At 41.4% G+C, this 25,294-nt stretch overlaps 1 protein-coding gene and 1 long non-coding RNA gene across 4 annotated transcripts; one reads left to right on the top strand and one right to left on the bottom strand.

Moving 5' to 3' along the window:
• Window positions 1-501: 501 nt before the first annotated feature.
• DYRK2 (dual specificity tyrosine phosphorylation regulated kinase 2) lies at window positions 502-20,395 on the bottom strand. Of its 3 annotated transcripts, XM_034770915.1 has the most exons (3): window positions 19,978-20,395; window positions 19,165-19,301; window positions 502-6,615 (listed from the first exon to the last, which is right to left on the bottom strand). In XM_034770915.1, exons 1-3 carry the CDS (start codon window positions 20,030-20,032, stop codon window positions 5,014-5,016), a joined length of 1,794 nt encoding a protein of 597 aa, XP_034626806.1. In that variant the 5' UTR covers window positions 20,033-20,395; the 3' UTR covers window positions 502-5,013. The 3 variants fall into 3 exon arrangements, with proteins under 3 accessions (XP_034626806.1, XP_034626816.1, XP_034626825.1); XM_034770925.1 differs by lacking the exon at window positions 19,165-19,301; XM_034770934.1 differs by lacking the exons at window positions 19,165-19,301; window positions 19,978-20,395 and adding an exon at window positions 18,825-18,923.
• LOC117877648 lies at window positions 19,291-24,334 on the top strand. The gene is made up of 3 exons (XR_004645778.1): window positions 19,291-19,789; window positions 21,209-21,323; window positions 21,700-24,334. It is a non-coding gene; the product is annotated as an uncharacterized LOC117877648 (long non-coding RNA).
• Window positions 24,335-25,294: the final 960 nt, after the last annotated feature.

Below are 25,294 nucleotides of genomic sequence, written 5' to 3'. Positions count from 1 at the left end.
TTAAAATTAATTGCAAATAGTTTTTAAATGCAACTAAAGACCAAGTCCTGCCTTCTTTATACAGGCAAAACTTTCATCAAAGACATATTTTCTTTGGAGTGTGGCAACAACTTGACTTTAAAAATCATTTTAAAAATTATACTCCAGCTCTCGAGATGAATATTAGAAATTTCAAGCCAAAAGCTGCCTTTGGACAATATTTAAGGGCTGTGAAAAAAACAACAAAAATCAGGCTCCATTAATGTGCAGATACTGTATATAGGTCCCACTAAGCATTTAGGCCCAGATCCTCAAAGGTATTAAGGTGCCTAACTCAATCAATGAGAGTTAGGCACCTAAATACCTTTGAGGATCTTGGCCTTAGGCCTTGTACTGCACTGCTGAAGATAAAGGGCACTTTGCCATTGACTTCAATGGGCACAGGAAAAGGCCTTTATTTGTCTAGGAAATGCCAGCATTCCAAGGGCTCCTTACGGTCAGACAAAACGCAAACTGCAGTAGAAAAAGGAAAAGTAGGACATAAAGTTTTATTCTGAAATGATCTCTGGCCACAACAATAAACTGTAACAAATATGCACCAAAACAGTCTTACTCCTGTCATCAGCTGTACAATACATACAGTATCATAAAACTGGCCACTAGGATTAAAATCCACTACAACATATTTAATGTTAAGTGGCGACAGCAGCATCTCACAGAAAATTATACAAACATATATACACAGTCCACATTCAATCATTTTTCACGTTTTCAGTACACACAGTTGCAGCATATTACAGTCACGTGTCTAAGTCGTTGCTCAATACAAACCCAAGCTACTGCTTAGACGTAATTGTAGCAGTTGAGCCGAGTAATTACAATTTGTAGCAGAGATGTACAAGCCCCTACAAACAATAATTCACAAATGCTTTTTTTTTTTATTTAAATGCTACCGCAGCATCAAGTTGGGCAATATTAAAATCTTTACTGACAGCAAGAATTAAAAAAAAAAAAGAAAGTCTCCTACTTGCCAGAAATATTCTTGATGGGGAAAAAAAAGTGTTACAAAAATGGAGAGTATCAAATAATGCACACACGTTCCTAAAGATTCAAATATAGCCCAATGCTACTTATGTCTAAAGTGTTTTAACATTCTTATGGAGTCCTTTATCGCTCCAAACCACCCACCAAGTTAAAAGTGGCTTAAGTGCCTTGCACCCAAATTGTAAAAATCCCTGGCCATCTTTATTAGAGCCAGGCACATATAAAAGGAATGCACTTTGGTTCATACCAAATGCCCTGGGATTAAATCACACTATAAAATTAAACAGTTTGAGGTAAATTTTTACAAATACAGTTGATTTCTGCTAGTGTTACCATAACAAAAACATATTTAAAAAATCAGTCTGATGTTAAGATACAACTAACCATGAAGTGCCATCTTTAACCCCTTAAGCAACAAAGAAGTTACTACAATAACAGAATGTTTTATCCAACATAGTGTGATTGCCTTATGTTTTCTATTAAGGCCTTGAAAACGAACAGGATGTTTTAAGATAGATACAGCATTTAAAAATAGATTTCATCCTTATTATCTAGTATTCAAAGGGTTAAAGAGGCCAAGATGTCTGCCCTACAACATGGCATTTATAACAAAAGGCACATTGTTAACACCAAGAGCACAATTTATCCTGTGTTGTTAATCTACACATCTTGCATCACTCTGTTGTTCCAATACACTTAAGTGGTAATGAACACTCCAGTGGTGCATGAAACTGAGCCAAATGAGACTGCAACCAAAGACAAGACAACACTGTGCTATTACTAAATCTGAAAATAGCTCAGACATCTCTAGACAATGGTAACATGTGAGACTAAGCACTGTTTCCAAGCCACTTCTATCAGCCTAATTATCAGAGCCCTTATCATTAAATCACATCAAAGCAAGAGGCAATATCAGTTTCTTCCCCCCCCCCTTTTTACATTTATAAATAAGCTACAATAACAAGAGCTATATCACTAAAATCCATAATATAGCTGCTCTTTTAAATGTAGAGGAAGTTTACTGTATTTGGGTTAAAAATAGCTCCGCACACTATATTTTGGCTTAAAAGTTTCCGGTAGCATTTATGAATAATGTCAATCACAAATGCATTATTGGCATTTAAAAAACCAGTTACATGAAAAATAAAATGTAGTGGTTTTAGTCTACTAATGACCCAAGAACATTATGCATATTTTCACCTTAAATTTACATTAAAGGCAAGAACAGGTTCCAATGTTTAATTTAAAAAATATATGGGGGGAAATAATTTTTTCTAACATAATGGAATTCCTGTTTTATCCCTTGCTGATTTCCTAAACAGCTGGGGGGTAGGAGCTTAACTGGTTTATTTTACATGTAAATAAATGTTTTTCCAGACCTAGAAATTACCAATTGTCAATCACCAGATATTTAGATTCCAGAAGCCACTGTTACCTATTTGTATTATATTTCATTTTTGAATATGATTCCATACATGTTTATATATTGCACTTCCACATATTGTATAAAATTGTTTACATTTAACACTTTCTAAATAATTTAAAATTTGACTAGAGGCAGGAAACTATAATTTTAAAAATATAGTAAGAAAAATTAGTTTATCAGTGTTCGAATGTTTAAAGTTATCAATCATCAATAAACACCAACCTTTATCAGGAATTAATTTTCAGGATTTCTTTGTGTACTGACTTTTTGGCAAATAGTTGTATTATATGTTTCCTGAGAATAGTGCCATTTCTTTTCCATACCCCGCCCCCAGAATCTTAAGTTAAATAAAACGTACGTTGATTTCTTTTTAAATGAAAAATCTGAATGAATATGAATGAGAACTTAACCGGAAACTTTCTTGGCCTCTCTGGGGACCATGCTTTAAGTATTTTTAATAACTTTTACAAGTAATTTAATGCAATCGGTGCATATAAACATTGTTTTAATAAAGTTATTGAAGTTTTATGCAACCCACCCAAACTTCTCGTTCTGACATCCGCAAATCCTTCTAGATTATGTTCTACTTTCTTCAAAATTTCCTTTTCATGTACTTTATACATCCAAGGTAGATCACGGTCATTGCTTGTTACATAATACTGATTTTACAAACTGTTACTAGTGAAAACATATTACATGTGTCACCATTCTCATCCTAACTCTAGCGATCACTCATTGAAAAAGATCATCTTCCTTCTCTGAGTGCAGTTTTAAAAACAAACAAACAAAAAAAAAACCACACAAACACAAATCTACTTAAATTTCTACTGTTCCTTCAAAGTTCTCTTCAGCTACCATGCTAAAGATTAATTCAAACCACTTATCTTTTCCTTAATGTTTTTTCCCTTAGAGATGTAGTGCATCAGTTTATTTCACTGATTAAGTTTATGTCTTCCAATCATTCCATTGAGGAAAGAATTAACACTTGCAGATGCTCACAATTAACAATCTTCAGGTTAGTGGTTTTCTTGTCTGGTGTCTTGTTTTCTAAAAATTAATAGTTATCTTGAAGGAGCAAAACAACATTTGCCATTGTACACTGATTTGCTCTGAAGTTAAAATGTGCCAAAGAATTCATAATCCATCAGACAGATTATCTGGAAAAAAAATCTGTGAAATTTGTGTTGCATTAACAGTCTGGAAGATACAGTATGAAAATGACAGAGGAAACAGCTCTGAATTATGTGATATAGGGAGGCCTAGCTGCACTTAAGCAGTGAGAGAAGAAAACATGAGAAAAAAAGGAAACCAAACATGAATATAGGTTGTACACCTAAAATTATGTGCAAAATATTTTGCTTTATATAATTTCATCTATAGAAAGTAGCTCATCTGTCATGTTAAATTTTAGAGGAACACACGTATTCCCACCTTCATTTATCCTCACACTGTCTGCTCATCTCTCTCTTTTATACATAGTATGAATGTCAATTTTAGTGCTGGACATGGCTTCTTCTTTTTTTTTTGACTTACATTTGAACATTTGTTTTAATCATTAATGTTGTTTTTTCTTTTCAAAAAATCTATAGGATGTAGCTATATCATTGTTACAAAATATCATTTTTTCCAAGCTACTATATGGAAAATGAAAACATGCTATGGCCCCAATTCTGCAAACACTTCCACAGGTGCTTGACTGTACTCATGTGATTAGACCCACCAGCATCAAATTAAGCACTTGTGTAAGTGTTTGTAGGATCAGGACCTATATCTGTAAATGAATTCAGAGAAGGAAGAGTATTGCAAATCTAACCCAAGGACAGGGGTGAAAGTAAGATAAAAGATTTACCAGTACAGGGGCCTGGCTCTGGGCCCCCAGAAGGGCCAGGGCCTCAGGTGGAAGGGGCGGGACTGGAGGGGTCAGCCTCCCACAGACAGCCCTTCCACACTGCCTGGCCTGCACCACCCGGGGCTCCAGTGGCAATTTAAAGGGCCTGGAGCTCCGGCCGCTGCTGCAGTAGCGGAAGCCAGGAGCCCCTGGCCCTTTTAAATCACCAGTCTCTGGGGCAGCTGCCCCTTTTGCTCCCCCGTTGGCGGCCCCGGGGGGGGGGGGGGCAAAATGGACAGTGATGTTAAAGCGCTTTAATGTCAGCTGTGTACGGGCCAGTACCCCGTACCGGCCCACTTTCACCTCTGCCCAAGGGAAAACTAATATGGACCATGCGGAAAAAAATGGTTAACACCTTTGACACTAAGCTGTAATGCATGACAGTTGTGTTGTAACCAGTGGCCTGCCACTGATGTTTATTACTGTACCACACTAATTACAGTAAGGCTAATTGTACTTTAGAAAACAAACACTTTTAAAAATAAGTATAAAAACTTAAAGCATTGTCCCCATATTTTTATAAAAACAAAATCAACATTTCTTACATTTAAAATGAGTGCTGAAAAGATACAAATGAATAAAGTTATTGAGCAAATAAAAATCTGAGCTACTTTTTCTTACGAATAAGGCTCAGCAATGTAGAATTCTTGTATGACCAGCATTGGGTTATTCAAACTCAGCTAACGAGTTTTGGCAACACTGTTCTCTGCTGAATATTCCCATTGGCATCTGTCATCTGTGCCAAATTAGTCCTAAGTTTTGAAGCCGAACTTGATGTTGGAGGTAACTTGGAAATTGACGTTATAGCACCAGTGCTTTCTGTTATTCGTTTTGCCGATGTCTTCTCTCCAGTTGGAGGCTTTGGCAAACGTCTCCTAAGCCAGGGATGCCGTAAAGCCTGGCTGGGTGTCATACGTATAGCAGGATCCCACTCTAAACACTGTTTTAAGAAGTCAAGGAAGAGGGGATCATCACATCCCTTTAACGCGTTCCCCCACTCTCGGCTCTCTGGTGGGCCACGCAATTTTCCCCTTCGGGAGCGGCCACCATTGAGTATTATAGAACCATCAGACAACGTGGTAATGGTACAATAACGGGGATAACCTTTAGAGCTCACAAAATTTTTGGCTCGTTTGGATGAATCCAGTAGTTTTTGGGAGGGCATGCCCAGTAGCTCTATCATACAAGCCAGTTGGTCCCCTTCATCTTCTCCAGGTAAGAGCGGGTAACCTGTTAAAAGCTCTGCTAGAATGCAGCCCAAGCTCCACATATCGATAGGCATCCCATAACGAGCACCCAGGATCACTTCCGGAGCACGGTAGAAACGTGACTGAATGTAAGTATAGACACGTTGATGCTCATAACAACTAGAGCCAAAATCAATAACTTTAATACCACTTCTACCCTGTTGCTTCAACAGAATGTTCTCTGGTTTAAGGTCACAGTGAATGATTCTATTTTTGTGCAAAGCATCTAAGCACTGTAAAATAGAGTGGGCAAACTTACGGACCAATGGCAGGCTGAAGCCCTGAAATTTGTTTTTCTTTATTAGCTCGTAAAGGTTCATGCTCAGCAACTCAAATGTCATGCAGATATGGCTGCGGAATGTAAAGTTTTCCAGCATGTGAATAACATTCATGTTGTTATCCTTATCCTGTTTCCTTAGGTGCTCCAGAATTCTAATTTCTTCTGCAGCTTGGCGGTGGAAACGTTTTTCATTTCTCACCATTTTTAACGCCACATGTTGATGGGTCTTGTGATCATAAGCCTTCACAACTTGCCCAAAACTTCCTTTCCCTATTACTTTCAGGACCTCATACCTGTATGCAATATGATCATGGGGTACTTGCACGTAAGACCCCTGGTCATCATCATAACCAGAATTGTTTGGACCTCCAATCACACCTGGCCGCTTCTTTGCATTTGGACCCAAAAAGTATATTTCAGGGTAATTGAAAATTTCATGATGCTCAAAGGTTGTTAGTTTTTGCATGTATTGCTTCATTGCTTGCTCTGGTGTCATAAAGGAGGCTTTCACCTTCCCTGTTCCATCTGTCGATTTTAAAGAACTGGAGCTCCCCTGTCGTCTATGAGCACTGTCTATCTGTCTGTCCGGTACCACTGACAATCCAGATTTGCTTACTGCTGCAAGCCCATTTGGTTGTGTTGTTAGAACTGTCCTCTTGTTGCTATTATCTTCAAACAGCTGTTGAACCTGAATCTGTCCGTGGCTACCAACATGCAGGTGCTCATTCATTGTGTGCTTATTGCCTCCAACCTAAAATTCAAAACAATATTTTTCCAATTAGAACATTCAGTTCCACACTTTTTTTAATGTTTCAAAATTCCTTCTTCTATCCCCCACCAGGCCGAATTTACTTAAATTAACCATTTTTCTAAAGCTACTTACAGCTAGATTAAACATATGACCAATATCCCATGATATCTTTTGTTACTGGTCACATTTTAAAGATCTTAGAATCTCTTATACTTCTAGACCAGGGGTAGGCAACCTATGGCATGCGTGCCGAAGGCAGCACGCGAGCTGATTTTCAGTGGCACTCGATTCGGGGGGCTCTGCATTTTATTTTAGTTTTAAATGAAGCTTCTTAAACATTTTAAAAACCTTATTTACTTTACATATAACAATAGTTTAGTTACAGAGGGTCCTGTGGCACCTTTAAGACTAACAGAAGTATTGGGAGCATAAGCTTTTGTGGGTAAGAACCTCAGTTCTTCACATGCAATAGTTTAGTTATATATTATAGACTAAGGGTACATCTACACTACAGCGGGGAGTCGATTTAAGATACGCAAATTCAGCTACGTGAATAGCGTAGCTGAATTCGACGTATTGCAGCCGACTTACCCCGTTGTGAGGACGGCAGCAAAATCGACTTCTGCCGCTTTTTGTCGGTGGCGCTTACTACCACCTCCGCTGGTGGAGTTAGAGCGCCGATTTGGGGATCGATTTATCGCGTCCCGATGGGACGCGATAAATCGATCCCCGAGAGGTCGATTTCTACCCGCCGATTCAGGCAGGTAGTATAGACCAGACCTAATAGAAAGAGACCTTCTAAAAATGTTAAAACATATTACTGGCATGTGAAATCTTAAATTACAGTGAATAAATGAAGACTCGGCACACCGCTTCTGAAAGGTTGCCGACCCCTGTTCTAGACTTTCCTCACTGTCATGACCATTTCAATAAGAGGTTTGTAACAAGGCAAACAAATAAGAGGTTTGCAACAAGGCAAACAAGGGTATAGTACTATCATGGGCTAATAATTTCTTCAGAGAATCTGTAAGGCAACAGCCCAGTAATATCAAAAAATATGCTGGAGGGAAAATAAACTTGACTTTAGAGAATACAAAGTAGCAGTTTCAGTTGTGCTTGAGATTCACATCATCTGGAGGAACTTCTATTGATAAGGCACTTGTAGTTCCCCCACCTCTACAAATCGTTAAAAATCAGGATTTTAACTCCTTCCAAACTTTGGTGCGGGACAAAAGCTGTCACGTGCAATTTTAAACTGAAGGGAATGAGTTTTGACATTTCAAAAGAAAAAAAATCTGGATGTTATGAAAGTGCAAGAGATTGAGTTTAACATTTATAGAGTCTATAGCCACAATTCTGCAATGCACTTACATCAACCGGACTTAAAGCACATGCTTAAGCAATTTGCCGAACTGAGTACTGTATTTGTATTACTATAGCACCTATCAGGATTGAGTGCTGGACACTGTACAAACACTAAACCATAAAAAAAAAAATCCATGCCTCAAAGAGCGTACAATCAAAATCTATTTTCCACTCTCTGTAATTAAAAAAATTAGGACTGGTTTTAGAAATTACGTTTTGTTTTTTTATAGTTTGTATGATGGACTAAGCATGAATCTCAACCATTTTCAAACAATAAAATATGTGATCAGAGTTGTGAAAAGCAACTATTTACATAACAGAGAAACAAGAAATATATAAGCAAACCCTTGTTTCTACCACTGATATCTTTGTAATTTCTCATTTGCTCTATGTGGAGGATATTCTCTCTCATAAAAAGGGCCTTAAACAATCTGTAAATACATTAATTTCAAGCTGTAAAGTAAAATGATTAAAATAAAAAATAACTTTCTGTAACTTTACAATTCAAATTCATCCTTAGAGTAACTCAACTGAAGTCAGTGGAAGAATAAATTTGAGTCTTAGAGTAAAAGGGTAACAAAACTAAGTTTTAATGTAACTAATTAATTCAAATTACAATAATAAAAATGTAGTCAATGGAGTTACTTGTGGGATGAGCTTGGTTCTAAGGACCTGATTTTTAAGTGGTCTCAGAGCCCACATCTCCCAATGACTTCAAGTGAAGTTGTGGGATGCTCAGTACTTCTGACAAAGAGGCCTTAAGAACTGAAATGCATCTTCTTCATTCCTGCCTGTAATGACCTTGGATATATCAGTTATAACAATGTGGGGTCTGATTTTTCTACATTAATTTATTGGAAAAACTTGCAAGGATAAAATAGTGAAGCTAATGATATGCAACCCTAAGTGTTTAAGATTCATTTACAAATACGGGTTCTAAATCATTAACACAACCATATCAATCTTTGAAGTCAATTTCACAACTCCAATATCAAGACATGGGCTGTGAATGATACTCACTGATTCATTTAAAAAATATTAGTCAAACCAGAATGCCAGACTACCACTGTGATATTACTCATATGGGACATAAACAAAATAAAGGCATTGTCTTCGGTTAGTTTTCCATTAATGTACTGGACAAAGATTACTGGGTGAATGTCTTGACAAAATCTTGTCAATAACAAACTTTCAGTTTTTACCAGTAACAGACACTAAAAAGTAGAACAGAGAGGAAAGATGGTTTTGCAGTTAAAGCAATGGACTGGGACTTTGGAGATCTCCCAGCTCTACCACAGATTTCGTTTAATCTCTTTGATGCCTCAATTCCGCATCTGTAAAATAGGAAGGAAATACTTCCTTTCTTCCACTCTTTGACTGCTTGTCTATTTAGAGTGTAAGCTACTCAGAGCATGGACTGTCTTTTACCACGTGTTTGTACACTGCACCAATAGACAAAATGGAATACCACTCTTGGTTGAGGCCTCTAAATTTTACTGTAATAGAAATAACTCATCATTCTTTCAGCTTGGTCTTACACAAATGTGTGAAGAATTCTCCTACCATCTCACTACCTGACTTATCGGCCTCAAAATTTATGCCAAATCACTAACTAAAAGTGCACTAACGTTAAAATGAAATTCAGAAATGACTAGAGTAAACTCTGATTTCAGGCAATGTTTTAACTGCAGAGGAAAGGGCTTCCCCAGGAGAAAATCCCCCATGTAGTGCACCGTTAGCATATTACATTATTTTATTAAGGGTTTTACTCTAATATGACAGACATTTCTTTGTAAAATCATTCGTTTCCCAAAAAGCAGACAACCTGGATGCAAGCTTTATGTTTTGATGATATTCTTTCAGTTTGCACATCTTAAGTTTTCATAATATGAAAATCTCTAGAGTTCCTGGGGATTCTTTCTGCTGAGTTTATTGTTTTTCTACATACATTGTGACTCAGATCTAATAACAGGTCTATTTATCTAATAACAGGTCTATTTTATTTCAAGATTGTAACTTGACTGCACATGTTTATTTGCAAAGCCATTTGGGCCTGGGCAATCAAATCTGACTGATCTTAAATGAAGTTTTACAACACACTGGCATTCAGAGCAAAGGAGCTTGTATCATTCAAGCATAGTGGAGAGATATAGAATATTGAACTAACTACCTCCCTTGCTTAAATTCTCAGAAACACCATGAATTAAACCACCAAGAAGACTTAACTGCCCTGTGACCCCTCCGGACAATTCCTCCAGGTCATGTTTGAAGAATATTGGTGTGGCAGGGTCTGAAATGCTGCTCTGTTCCTGAGCATGCTATACTTCTTTGGTGGGTAAAGAGAGGACTTCAGTCCACAGAGCTATCAGGAAGGCATATTTCACAAGCACCAAATTACTTAGAAGGTTTCTTGGGTTTGGGAGAGGGCTGCGGGGAAGGGTTCAGAATATGTAGAATTAAAAGACTGTATAAATAAGAATCACATAAAAATGTGGCATTAGTGCAAAGTGCAGGTTGCAAATACTAAAGCCAAGAAATCAAAGTAAAGATTTCTTCTGCAACATTAATTCAACCACATTTTATGATACACATTAACAACAAAACTAGAACATACTTAAGACAGGAGTAGAAAATACTACTTATGAGCAATGAGACTGAGATGGTGTTGAGGAAGAAACCATCTCTCTCAGAATTTCTTTAAGTGCTCAATGCCACAATCTAAACCTTGAATTCATTTTAGTTTTTTAATTTGATTCTCCTGGATTTAAGGACTATTTGGCTTATGCATTTTACAACTACTGTAGGTTTCACTACAGGATGTACATTCTTTGAACTGTAGTTATTTGTCTTATACCAGGAGTTAAAAAAACAAATCAATTTATCCACTCACCACCAGTAGTGAGTAGAAATTGTTTCCTAATGAAGCTTTCAGATAAGCTTTCCAAATCTTAAACAATATAGTTCTGCCTTCCTGAGCCTTTAGGCAGTTTCAGTGTTTCTCCTGCTGCACATAGGTTTTCTAAGCAGATGAATGAAACTACCAAGACTGCTCAGTTTTTTTTACTGCTTCTCATTGGATTCTAGATAGTATTTCAGCTGCTGCTGAGCAGTCATTCAGTTTTCACTCAGCTGCTTCTTGAGAATTTCAAAATGATTGGACTGAATCTTACGCTTTTATAGCGAGTTCAGCTGAACTCCCGTTGTGCTCCATTTTCAACAAAAAACTATCCAACAATAAGAAATCAAACCTACAAAGACATTTTGAAAAGAAACATTGGACGTTTGCTGAAACTTATCCAGCTGGTGATGAGAGGAAAAAAGCAGGAGAGGAGCTCCGACGCAAAGCAGAGCAAACAAGATGTACGTTTGCTAAATGGATGAAGGCGCCAAGTGGAACCACTACTGCTAGTTTCATGGCAGCTCAAGAAATTCTAAAACGAGGAAAACCATTCACAGATGGAGAATATGTAAAAGAATGTTTCATTAAAACATCCAAGCACCTCTTTGGCGATTTTAGAAACAAAGATGAAATAGTTAAGAAAATTAGAGAAATGCCATTATCTGCGAAGACTGTAAAGGACAGAACTATTAAGATGGCCGTAGACGTAATCAGCCAGTAGGTTAGTGACATTAGATCAGCACCAGGTTTTTCTATTGCCTGCGATGAGACGTGCGATGTGAATGACATCATTCAGGTTGCCTTACTCGGCAGATATGTTAATGATCAAGGTCCTCAAGAAGAGTTGATCACGTTATTGCCACTCAAAGGACAAACTCAGGACGAAGATATTGCATCTGCTGTCACTGAATGTCTGAAACAAAAAGATATTGACATCAACAGAATAATTGCTATTGCTACAGATGGAGCACCAAGAATGAAGGGGGCACACAAAGATTTGTTTTTTTTACTTAAAAAAAGTATGGAGCACGATGTAATTTCATTTCACTACATAATCCACCAGGAGGCACTGTGAGCACAAACCTTTCCAGAGGACATCTCTAAAGTAATGGAAATGGTCGTGCAGATTGTTAACAAAATAATGGCAAGCGCTCTCAATCATGGGCAGTTTTGCGAGCTTCTTCAAGAAGTTAACAGCCAATATTCTGATCTTCTCATGTGTAACAAGATAAGATGGCTTTCCAGAGGTGCAGTCCTGATGAGGTTTGCATCATGTCTTGAGGAAATTAGGGTGTTCCTCCAAGAAAAGGGCCTTAAATATGCAGCGCTAACGGATCCTCACTGGCTGCAGAAATTCAATTTCATGGTGGATTTAACTTCTCATTTAAACGTGTTGAATCGGAAGCTACAGGGAAAAGGAAATACTGCAAATTCGGTTTTGGAAGAAGTTCTTCCATTTGAACGAAAACTGCCTTTGTTTGTAAGGGACATTTTGACGGGCATGTTAGTGCATTTCCCAACACTGAAGCAATACAAACAAACAAATGACTGTGACATTGACATTAGGTTCCTTGCAGAAACAGTCACCAAAATGCAGGCTGCATTTGCTGACCAATTTCACGAGTTCAGAAGGGAAAAGTCCACTTTGTCATTTCTGTTGAAACCGCTTGAAGCTGACACTTCTGCATTGAATTTTTCAGCATTTGCAGGAATCGACTGAGCGCAATTTGAACTTGAATTAATGGACTTGCAAGACAAGGATTTATGGAATTCAAAATTGAAAGATCTTGTCCCTGAACTTGAAAATCTGGAAAGGCAGAAATCCACCCTGGGGCTACAACCCAAGTGGTCTGAAATGGACGATCTTAAATGGTAAGACAGATTATATTCAACGTTTGGAATTGTCTACCGGATACATACAGTCAGCTGAAGAAGTACGAATTTGGGCTTCTCTCAGTCTTCAGTTCAATGTATGTCTGTGAACAAGTGTTTTCCAACATGAATTTCATCAAAAACAAACTGAGGAACCAAATGCAAGATGTTAGTCTTGAGTCCAGCTTGAAAATGAAAATCACGGCATATTCACCGAACATTGAGCAACTCTCTAAAGATGTCCAACAGCAGAAGTCGCATTAAAAGTATTGGTGACTAGTAATAGCTTTAATATGTTTGTTTATTATTAGTTGATAAATTCTAACTCTACAAGTAGCTTTGCGTGTGATGCGGCTCTCGAAATATTTTGATCAAAGACAAAAACAAAAAAATGGCTCTTCTTCTTTAAAAGGTTGCCGAACCCTGGCCTAGCAGGTATAATTCTCTGGATAGTAGGTGCTGGATATTTTTTTCAAGATCAGACTTGTAGAACTTACAGGCTTCCCCAGTGAAGCTTGTAAGTTCAATGAACCACACTTAATGGGCCTGTGGAGCTATAAGGGGCTATACACTTCATAGTCCAGCAGTGAACTGCTTGTTGCACTCACAATCATTTCATCTGACAGTGTAATCCTGAGAGGTTTATAAACTCCTTCTGCTTCTGCAGATGAGTTTGTAAATTCCTGTAACCAAACAGCTACCGAGCTATACATCTGCATATACCTGTGCAGCATATACATCTTAATAGTATGTTTTCCTACACACATTTTCAAAGTCATAACTTTTTTTATAGGACATTTCTTCTCACACTTATCAAAGCACACAGTGTTCACTAAAAATTTATCTACATATCATGTCTGAAGTTGAAAAATTCCTCTGCTTGAGTTATTTGGGAATATAAATTACAAAAGAGAAAAAAATAAAAGTAAAAATGTTTTCTCTCTTTACCATTTCATAATTCTAAATTGGCTGCTGCAAACCTTTATTTGTTCATGTTATGGAAATGGGTAGGATGGGGTACAAAACATCCACATATTCCCTTCAAATAGAGACCCATCACGGAAAAATTCAGCCCAAAATAAATGTATGTTTCTTAAATGTATCAATGTGTGAGGACAAGAGGTTTCAAGGGAAACTGTTCTACCACAAACTGTTCTACCACAACTATACTAGTTGTAAAATACTTTAATAGTATAAATTGTGTCCAGTGTTTAAAACCAAATGGGACTGATTAGCAATCGGTTATACATGTGTGGACGATACCCAGTCAATACATAAATCTATTTTAGGATTTTCTATTTGGCCCATCACGGTAGGATCAGGTATAAGCCTTCTCCATAGTAGTCCATAAATCTTCCTGGCATTTTCACTTGCTAATTGCATTTCCTAGTAGCAATGTGGTGCTCTATGTAGTCAACACAGAGGGAATTATTTTTCATCTTCAGTTGTTAATCTCACTTGGTCTCAGGTGCTGTACCCTATAAAACCATGCAAAGGAAATAGTTGTGCTATAATTATTTACAATGAATTAATTCCACCAAAGCCCAAACAACAGTTTATGTTGTCATCAGAACCTCAAAATGATAAAGTGAATCATATTAAACAAGCAATACGATGGGCTGACAAAGGCTCTGATTGTAGAGATGATATCAAGTAGAACCAGGATTTGTCAATCTGATGTTGCAAAAATAGGTGTGTGGGGGGGAACATTTTGTAAAAGCAATAAAATACTTTTAGAAAGACTGTTACACAACATGCTCTTCTCTCTAGGTTAGGTCAAGGCACTTGGCTTTCAGCCTTTTTGCTCATAACACACCAGAGACATATGGGTATCAGGTGTAGCACACTTCAGTGCTCATTTAGCTGCTTGCAACACAAGTATGCATATGTATGAATGCCTTTTTTTTTTTTGATAGATGGATTCAAGTGCTTCTGTGCTTCATAACTTCTAAAAATATCTCCTTATTAGCCAATATTATACCAATTTAGCAGCATTATTGAAATGCTTTTGATTATTATCATGTGTTTTACAGATCTAAGACAAAGTGTCTGCCCTGAAGAGCTTGCACTTAGTATTAGATATATTTAAAGCACACACAATTTTCATAGCATGGACCCATCTTAATAAAGAGACTGTCTTACGAATGTCTCTCTTCTCATTCATGATTGTACAGACATTTCCACTCAAATTCACATAACATGAGCAATTGTGGCAATGAGAGTAACTGATTATATGGAAAAGTAAAAGTAGGACAGTAATGTATTTTCAGCTGTCTTAATGAGATTTAGCAAGGACAGTTAGCAGCATGTGACCAATCAGCTCTTCATGGACCACAGTTTGGGAACCTCTGTTATACTGTGATTTAAGTTAAATGTTAGGATTATGAGTTGAGGCAAAAGAATAGGGCGTAGATAGAAGATGTTCAGTAATGGAAAGCTAACTAGAAAGAGGGAAATTTGAGGAGAGTCATGAAGAAGGAGAACAAAGTTGCTTGATGCATTGTAGAAGGAAGGTCAATCCAGTCCTCGGTACTGGGAGAAGGAGACAAAGAATTGCAGTAATACAGGAGAAGCTGGCAGAGTGGAGTGTACAAGAGTGGGTGCAACAGGTAATAAAAGCACAGATGTAGATGGGGGCAGAGGGCAGAGATAAGAAGCTGGTAGATGGACCCTGTAGGACACAAAGGGTTGAATTAGTTCGAAATGAATATATAAGGTCATGTAAGGTTCAGTCTGTTGGCAGTAATAGGAAGGCCTTGAAAGAATATAGCCTAATTGGAAAAACTGGACCTGAAAGGTAACTGATAAGATAATTGTGGCCTTTTCTTCCTTCTATGAGGCATAGTAAATAATACGGAAGGATTGTGTGTGTTGAACCAGCAATAACTCCAAACTGGCCAAAACCTGGTTTTTAGCTAAGTTAGAAACAATGACATCACTTGTTTGATAAAGGGTATAAAAGGGTGAACTCTTTAAGGGTTCATTGATAATAGCAGCCTGATCAAGTTGGAGCTGACCAGAATGGGTCCAAGCACCCCTAAGGTTAGCCCTTTTGTGAGTATTATGATCAAATGCTCATAAATGCTTGTTATTGTACGGATGTATTAAACTGCATTTAATTTAGGCTTTTTAGACATGTTTAGAGCAATTGTAGAACTACTATTCAGCCATTAGATTTAATAAAGGAATTTATGATGAAACTGGCATTGTGGCAGTATTCTATATTAATAATTCCAACAGACTCACAGAGGGGTGGGGATTTACATGATGAGGGCAGCAGGTAAGGAAGATTATCTTTGTTGCAGCATGTTGATTGGATACAACAGTGGAGAGATGAGAGACTGAAGAGAAAAAGTTACAGTAGTTTAGGCGAGAAAGGAAGGATTTTGAAAGTAAGGAATAGAGAGGAAAGGGCAGATTTTGGAAAAGAGAAGGACAAAGAGGAATCAGTGATGCTCCCATGTTTTTGAGCCTAACTGACCAGAAAGACAGTGCTAATATCAGTGGAAAGGGAGAAGGAAAGAATTAGGAGGAAGCCACGCACTCTTTATAAACAAAACAAAAAACAAAAAAAACCGCACCTCTACCTGGTGCATACACAGCAGCCTGTCTGGTTAGCAACACAGATTGCCATGATTACACAACCTCTGTCCTCATCTTCACACCTCTACTTCTCTGACCATGATCCCCCACGAAGCTATACTACAGCAACAATTAAATTGTTGACCAACAAGGTGGGAGACAGAATTTTGACAGGAGTTGGACCTAGACTACTTAACTCATTCCTGTAAGAGGTAAGTATGACAATGGACCTCTTCACTTTCAGAATTAAATGCAAAACTCATTTCTTCCTTCGATAAAGTCTTCATATACACAACACACTCAAACCCAGTAAACTAGCCAAGCTACTTCTCCTATAGTCTGGGAAGGCAAAAGGGAGAGATTGTTATTTTTATTTTTAGTTACTTGGGAGGCACTCAGACACTGTTGTGATGGGGGCCATTTAAGTAAACAGATAGAGGGAGGGAGAACAGTTCAGATAGAAAGATGAGAAGTTCCATTTTAGACATGATGGATTTGAGGAAACAGTGGAACATAAAATTAAAGGGATTTTAGTCAGTCAGTGTTAACTAGGTCACTGGGACTACTGTTCCTAGAATGATCATTTAACAGACATATCCAAATGGGTTTTAAAGTTACAATCCACTATTCTAATGTCACATCTGATTCTTACTATAAAAAGTTATGTTAGCATCTTCTACCAACCACAAAATAACAACCTACAAAATTCAGAGAGAGAGCCTGCAATATTTCTAAAACAGTATTCAAGGCTAAATATGTTGTGTGTGGTAGAACCTACATCCCAAAAGCACAGATTCTAAAATCAGAAGTTATAAGGACCCGAAAACTAACAATACCAGTGCTTGGCCACCCTTGTGCATTAAAACCCCCCACCAGATTGGAGGTTGGTACTGTCAAGACTATGTCCCAACTCTGTAAGTAGAACTATGCAAGTGGATCACTATATGCTCATGCAGAGCCCCAATTAAGTCCAGGGGGCTCCACAAGAATGGACACATGAGTCTTCACAATCATTACTTATGTTTTTTGTTATTATATCTTATGTTCTGTTCTTAAAAGGAAATTTTAAAAACTGCCTCTAATTCTTTTTAACTCAATCAGCACTTCAACTCATTCACATATGTGTAACTCAGAACAAAATTTGGCATTTGTATTTGTGGACACATACTGTATTTTCTGTGTATAGTGATATTGATTTTGCGTTTGCAGACACAATTTGTAGATGATCACATTCTTTTTCAGTGCACCCTAAATGTATTATTTCATTAAAAAAGACTATTCTTATTGTAAATGGCCGATGCTTTTAACACAAAAGCATAGAAAGTCAGTGCAACCGTAATATCCAAATGCAGTTTCACCTTCCATCAGCCCATAATCACATTATAGTTTAAAGCTCTGCCATATGTTAACCAAGATAGCATGTGAGCATCCAATAAAGTAATCATTAGCTCAAAGCAAAATATTCTAACAATGTTTTTTAAATAATACATTTTTCACCCATTTAAAATCTATGCAATAAAAACATGAGATATTTAGTGCGAATATATAATCATATAGACCTGCCTATCCACTCAGTCACACATTAAGGAGAGATATGCCCTCTTGCATCCATAAATAGTGCTACACTTGTGAATTTCCATTCCAACGGGATTAGCTAGAACTGGAAGATAAGAGACCTGAAAAATAAAAATCTCCTTCAGGTCAGGCGGCACATGCTTCTTTAGGTACTGTGCTTCAGCAGCTGTGTCAGTGTCTTTCCTCCACTTACTGCCCCTGAATACAGTAATAGTTGTTACCCTGGGAAAGAGCTATCAGTCTGAGGGCAGGTCTTCACCGGGGTGGGTGGGGGGGGGGGGGATTTAAGATACGCAAATTCAGCTACTCGAATCGCGTAGCTGAATTCGACCTATCGGAGCCGACTTACCCCGCTATGAGGGCGGCGGCAAAATCGACCTCCGCGGCTTCCCGTCGACGGCGCTTACTCCCACCTCTGCTGGTGGAGTAAGAGCGTCGATTCAGGGATCGATTGTTGCGTCCCGACGAGACGCGATAATTCGATCCCCGAGAGATCGATTTCTACCCGCCAATTCAGGCGGGTAGTGTAGACCTAGCCTGAGCTAATCAGACAAATGAGGAAAGAGCAGCTTTCATTTCCCACCATAGGTAAAGGTCGTCCTCTAATGACAGTGACTAACCTCATTTTCAAAACAATGTCATTTCATGGGAACACATGTACCAGCACAGACCTTCCATGCAAATCCATGCAAGGTGCCAGCTTCAAAACCAGTCATGCAACATTTAACCAGACCCTTTAAAATGAAATGAGCAGTGTTTATGCATTATTCATTTTACACCACCTTGTAAACCCTCCTCCTCCTCACCTCCCCCACCCTTACCCCTTCACAAAGGACTCATGGAGGCCAGGGATTCTATCCCAACCATGCAAAGTTCCAAGTGACTCAAAAAAGTACCCTCAGCCCCATTAGCATACCTGTTGAAACCAGACTGGTAATAGGAATAATGAGACATGATGAGACAGGCAGGATAATTAATAGGGATCCTACTGGCTTCTGTCCTTTCTAGTCTCATTCACAGCTCTCTGGCAGACGGGCTGGCTGGCAGCCTGACTGCACCTAGCACATTTATTTCTATTAATACGAAGGGGGGGAGGCTGGTGGGAAGTTACTGTATTTTGAGAATGAACATGCTCTGGCGCTGCAGATCCCCAGGCATCACGGGGAGGATGGGGAGGGTCCTATGGCCTGCACAGGGTCGCTGCAAATAGATCAAGCCAGGCCTTTGCCCCTGCCCCCACCATTCCCGGCTCTCACCGTGTGGGCGGTGTTGCTGGACCTAAGCGGCGGCAAGGCGATGGGTGATGGCGGGCCGGTCCCAGCTCCCGTCCGGGATCCCCCGGCTCCGATGCCCGGGGAAGACTGCAGCTGGCGGCCACTTTCCCCTCCCCTGCCTGCAGAGGAAGGGAGAGCAGACGGTGAGCGAGGAGAGGAGCCCGGTGGGGCGGACTTGGCTGACAGCACGGAGGCTGGGAAAGGAGGGGAAGCCTCCTGCCACCGCCAGACTCTGTTTTGCAGACGCTGAAAGCCCTGGGAAGCGGCCCGCAAACGTGGCACAGCGGAGGGAGCAGGAAGGACCGGGATCGGGCCCCGCGTGTGCTCGGAGCTTGTCAGCCAAGCGCAGCCCTGCGGCCGCGATGGACCCCGCCGCCGGGCACATGCCAAGGGGCAGCGCAGCCTGGATGGGCGCCGCCCGCGCCGTCTGGCCGAGAACCCCCCCCCTTCCCCCCACGCAGCCAATCCGATTTCCGCCGCTTCCCTTCTTCCAGATCCCCCCTCCCCACCACGGGGATCCCGAGCCTGCGGGGGGAAGGAGGAGGGCGGCGAGACGGGCTCGGATCCGCGCCCCTCCGGGGGTGAGCGGCAGCCCCTGGGCGAAGAGGTAACACTGCCCAGCGCTGGCTTCCCTCCGTGCCCCGGCCCAGGGCAAATCATTGTTCCGCCGCCCCGCGCCGCTGGAGCCGGGAGGGCAGCGGGCTGAGCCCTTTCCCACGGCTCCCGAGCAAAGGCCGCGTGTCCCGGCTGGCCGGGCGGGCTGCTCCCGGGCTCTGCGCCCTGCCGTCTCCTTACCCGCCGGGTAGGCAGCTCCCGCAGCCGCGCTCGCCGAGGCTTTCCTGGCTAACATGGCCGCTGGAGAGGTGGCAGAGGGAAAGGCATGTCACGGCTGCTCCGCTCCGCTCCTCCTCGGCCTCTCCGGGCGGCGGCGGCGGCTGCCTTCCCTCTCCGATCAGCTCCCCTCCGGCCCACGCTCCGCTGCATCCCCCCGGCCCGGGCCCGCCGGACAGACCGCAGCCCCGCTAGCCTCCTTCTCCTCCGCCAGCAGCGGCGCCGCCGCCGCCGCCCCTGCCCAGGCACATCAGCTCCCCGATCCCCTCACATAGATCACAGCGAGATCGGGGGAAGGCGGCCGGCCAGGACCCTCCTCCCCCTGCACACACAGAGCGATAGGAACAAACAGCTCCGGAGGGGCAATCTCCGCCCCCAGCCGCTTCTCCTCCCCGCCCTCCAAACCCCCACTCCCTCTTCGCCCGCCTGGCCCCAAACACCGCCACTTTCACTTTCAGAAGCTAAGAGCCACACGGGCACGCCCCGAAATTCCCAGCAACCCCAAAGGGGAACCACTCCCCGCCCCCATCCCTCCCTCCCTCCGCTCCTTCCCTTGCTCCCCAAGGGCCTGGGCTGGGCGGCTGCGGTGACCATCTCCTGCCTCCTAGTCTGTGCAGGTCTCCCCGGGGGAGGCAGAGCTCTCCTGACATGAGCTGCAAGCCAGCGGCTGTTGGCCGCAGCTCGCCATGCAAAAATTAGCAATCCTTTCCCCAATGCCAGAGAGAGACTTCCTGCCTGGGGCAAGAAAGGAAAGGTCTGGCTCCCTCCCTTCCTCTTCTCTATCTGGCAGTGGAGGAAGGGGTGTCCCTGTTCCAAAGAAATAATTTCCTTCCCCCTTTCTCCACTTGGCTGGCTGAGGGCAGTCAATTCTGTGACACTCACAAAGGGTGACAGCTACAAACTATTTCCCCCCTTCCCCCCTCCAAAAAAAACCATTCTCAATCACCTGCATTTGGATGATGAGCAGAACCCATCATCTGGGCTCAAACCTTGAGAGCGTCAAGGTGGTCAGGGCACCAATGGGGAGAGGACAGAGATGGCAAATAGAAGTGGATGGGGTTGGGAAGAACTGAAACAATGTTGGGATGACAGTGGTACCAACTATGATTAGGAGGTTTATGTCATGGAGGTCATGGAAGTCACAGAATCAGGAATCTGTGACTTCCAGAGACCTCCATGACATTCTCTGCTTCAGCCACAGGGGCTGCAAGACTCTGGAGCTGACAGCCAGTGGAGCCCTGGCAGGGTTCCAGCGACAGGTGACAGCAGTGACAAGCGACAGGAGGCCCCCTGCAAAGTTCCAGCGACAGGTGATAGACTTCTGAGGGGGCCCTCCTCACATTTCCAGAGATGTACAACAGCCCCAGATGGGGGGGGGGGGAAGGCGGGAGCCTGGGGAAAGCAGCTGGGTTATCCCGTTTTCTCTTTGGTAAATATGGTCACCCTGCAGCTCCCAGACACTGTGGGTGTGGGGGGGGGGGGGCCTGCAGCTTCTAGCTGCTGCAGGCAGAGGGGGATCCCCACAGCTCCCCACCACCACTGTGGTGGGGGAAACCATGGAGTTGCAGCAGCAAAAGTCACAGACAGGTCACAGCTTTCGTGAATTTTTGTTTATTGCCCATGACCTGTTCATGACTTTTACTAAAAAATCATGACAAAATCTTAGCCTTAACTATGAGACCTCAGAAAACACTGAAGCAAAACTAGAAGAACAAAGGAGAAGGGTCTGGAGGAAAAATAAACTGAAACAGAGTCCTACTTCTATGGCAGTTATATTTTAAAAAAAACCTAAATAAAGTTGTATAAATGCTGGTGTCTAACTACCATTTAGGACTCCAATTGTGCCAAAAAATGGAAACATTTATACAAGCAATGAAACTGCACATCAGCAGCACCCAAGATGACAGTCACCATGGGAACATTATCATTTCTCATAAAACGCACTGATAGCACAGCAGTTCAAGGAATGGTCACGAGAAGTGCAGGATTACTATATATGGAGAGAGAGAAGTGTGAGCAAGATAAATATTGAGGTGAAAAAGTAGCTAGTTTAAATTCAATCCAGATAAGAAAGAAATTATGCTGATATGAGGAAAACAAGGAACTAGCAGGAGCTCTGGTCTTACCTTTATGGAAGATGTCTGCCCTGATTGCCATGATGAGATACAGCCTTGTGCTCCTTCTGGGCTCATTGGATCTCCAAAACACCCAAATAGCAGAAATATGGCTTTTTCCAGTTTCAGCAAGCTAGGAGCCTGCACTCTTTCCTATCAGGTGATCAATACCAGTGCCACTTTAAGGCTTGCCTACTGCAATTTGTTCAGCATTGGACTACTATGAAGGCTACATAGAAAAGTCAGCTGGTTCCTTATGCAGTGAACAGCCATTTAGATAAGTCCGACCAACAAGAGCACATCACATTGGTGCTTGATCCTCCCATCTGGCTCCCTATGCAATTCTACATCCATTTCAAGGTTTTAGTGCTAATCTTCAAATATTTCAATGGGCTGGGGCCTAGATATCTCAAAGATTCTGTGCAACCCAGCTTGACAGCTGAGATCAATGGGCACACTGTGGCTGATGGTGTCTTCAGTGAAACTGGAGATCAGGACAAGCCTGTCATAGAACACGGTGCCAAACACTTCTACATATGCCTTACTGCAATGATGATTAACGAATGGCTGACAGCTTTTTTTCCAGGAAAAGAAACAAGAAAGAACATTCCCCTTAGAAAAATGGTGGTGAGATCACAGAGAGCAGGAGTGTGTTATCTTTGTGGACGAAAATTTGCATATCTTGTGTATTTGATGGCTGCATGCTAGGCTATGGTGATGGTACTTTAGGAATGACAGGTAGAGAGACAATTCTTCAGAGGTGCTGAGCACCTGTAATTTACATTAACTGCAACAGCATCTCTGCGGATTTGGCCTATAGAGAGGGAGGAGGAGGATGAAACAGTTACAAATGACACTGTAAGTGGCAACACTGAACAACAACCTCCACAAGCATAGGCACACATATTTGGAAGGAAATGTAAAGCATAAAAGAAGTCAATAAAAGAGCCAAGCTGAGGCTTTTGAACAGCACACAAGAGAGCATGGGGGGACAGCATAACCCAGTGATGAGGGTCACAGCTAAAAGGCAAAGCAAGGACCTCTCTTCATTCTTTATATACAGATACCTGGATATCCATCCAGCTGTGTGGCCACATTTCCCCCTTTCTGTTGCCGGGCAGCTGCTTTTGCTATCGAGTTCTGTGGACACTGCAGTGCAGCAAACATTTGCTGTTCCTTCCAAACCAATGTTGAAAATGCTGGCATGGACAGGATCAGCCAAGTTCAACACCCATCATAGTAAAGTATACTAGACCCTAGCTGGAAGAGACTGATACAATACTGAGAGATTAGAAGGAAAAGCTAATCAGAGTTTTCTTAACCCTATCTCCTGTTCCCATACAGTCCATTGCCTTAATAATGAAAGAGTAATGTTCCCATCATCCCATGTATACTAGTGTGTTGTTGTGTGGTCATGAGCAGTAAATTATTTACAAGGAATTTAGAAAAAATAGCATTGAAGCATTTGTTTTTAAAACAGATATATGAAGATCCTGGTCTCAGATGATCTTGCCGCTCTGGGACTTACAGTGCTCAAGCTCCACTGCAGATGAAAATGCAGACAGCTGAATGGGAGGCAGACACTATTGGCGCACAAGGGCTCAGCACAAGGGGTGGCCCCAGGTTCATTATTAAGGGAAGTAGGAGCAAAGGTCACTGACTGGGAGGGAAGTGGGGCAAGAAGGCCACTGGCTGCAGAAGAAGAGGAGAAAGGTAGCTGGCTGTCTGGGAAGTTGGGCAAATTGACCACTGGCTGTTACAGTTAAAGTCTTAATCTGGTAAACCGGTACACAATCTCTCCAAATGCTTGGCCACTATTAGTCTAAATCACAAATGATTAAATAATAAAATACAGCTAAAATTCTATCTTAAAACCACAAAACCAAGATAAGCTAGAATCAGGAAAGTCGGCCTCTTGTATATGGTTATTGCTGATTAGATGGTACATAAAAAATGCCATTATAGAATTCTCCACCAATGTCCCAGTACAGCAGGGAGAGATACAGAGCCTGATTGTCTGTTACATTATAGACCATTTGATCCTCTCCTGTGGCACTATGGGGTTATAAAACTCATTGATCTGACTATTGAGGAATTCCCTCCTAACAAGAGAATCTGCCTGTAGCACAAAAGTGGAGTGATAGCGCTCTGCCACCCGCAGTGTAGGCTGCTTGGGTGGGAAGCAGGGACATTGCTGTGTTCTGACTATTCTCAGCTGTCATAACAGCCCATTCTGGCCATAGCCAGCCAAGCATAAAGTAAGGCTACTGTAACTTATACTGGGGGCTGAGCCCAGAATTGGGGAAGTACAAAAGTGGCTCAAATCTTCCTTTACTACTAACCCTGCCCTCCCTGTGCATGCCGAGTAGAGCTTGGGGAGAACAGAGAATCTGGACTGAATTTCAATGCTAGATCTGAATTGCCTTAAGACCCACTCCTGATGCCATTGAAATGTCTGGGAATTTTCTTTGGAAGCAGGATCAGGCCCATCCTTTCTGAGTCGTGTACATTCAAATCCGTAGTCCACCTTTCTTTCCAACATCTTATTTTCCCAACACAAAGTTCATTGCAGCCAGGGTTAAGATTATATTTCAACACAATTTTGAAAAATGGGGTTGTTTTTTGTTGATATAGAGGGGAATGTATAGCATCAGACAGGAAAGTATTGTATTTGGAGCGCCATTGCCAGAGAACTGCAGAAAGTGTGTTAGGAAGCCCCGGAGGGAATATAGTACCAAGTCATTTGCAAGGTTCAAATATGTGCTGGCACTCATAAACTACTCCAGCTACGCTCCACTCCAGCTACACTACATTCTCACAGTTTATGGTGTTTTCAGCTTGCACTCTGAACACATAAGCTGCCACTTTTATTATAGCATTAAGATACAAGGTTTTTTTTATTGGTCTATGAATATACCCCTAAAGGCATGCTCTGAGGTACTGTATGAGACTGCAGGCCGAATGGTAATTTCATCCTTATATTATTAAAGCTATTTTGTGAAGCAATTAAGCTTCCAGTATACTTGCATCTTAGGACAGGTCCACCATCCATTACTGGAAATGCTTTGCCTCCTCCCTAGGTTACTCCAACATTTCTAAGTCTCTGTTTGCAGATTTGCTGTATCGTTTCTGGAGTCTTATAGCATTAATGTTCAGTTTCACAGGAT

Source organism: Trachemys scripta, chromosome 1 (assembly GCF_013100865.1).
Source record: "Trachemys scripta elegans isolate TJP31775 chromosome 1, CAS_Tse_1.0, whole genome shotgun sequence".
Taxonomy (NCBI): Eukaryota; Metazoa; Chordata; order Testudines; family Emydidae; genus Trachemys; species Trachemys scripta.
Note: the sequence above shows the minus strand (reverse complement) of the source record. Positions and strands in the feature narration are given on the sequence as shown.

Bases quoted from the DNA above. Each gene is read 5' to 3' on its own strand.
- DYRK2 (XM_034770915.1), bottom strand. From the start codon at position 20,032: ATGTTAGCCAGGAAAGCCTCGGCGAGCGCGGCTGCGGGAGCTGCCTAC. The intron at 19,302-19,977 runs GTAAGGAGACGG...CTTCCTCTGCAG, and splicing joins GGGAGCTGCCTACCCGGCGG to GCAGGGGAGGGGAAAGTGGC. The intron at 6,616-19,164 runs GTGAGAGCCGGG...TTTGAATTTTAG, and splicing joins CCAGCAACACCGCCCACACG to GTTGGAGGCAATAAGCACAC.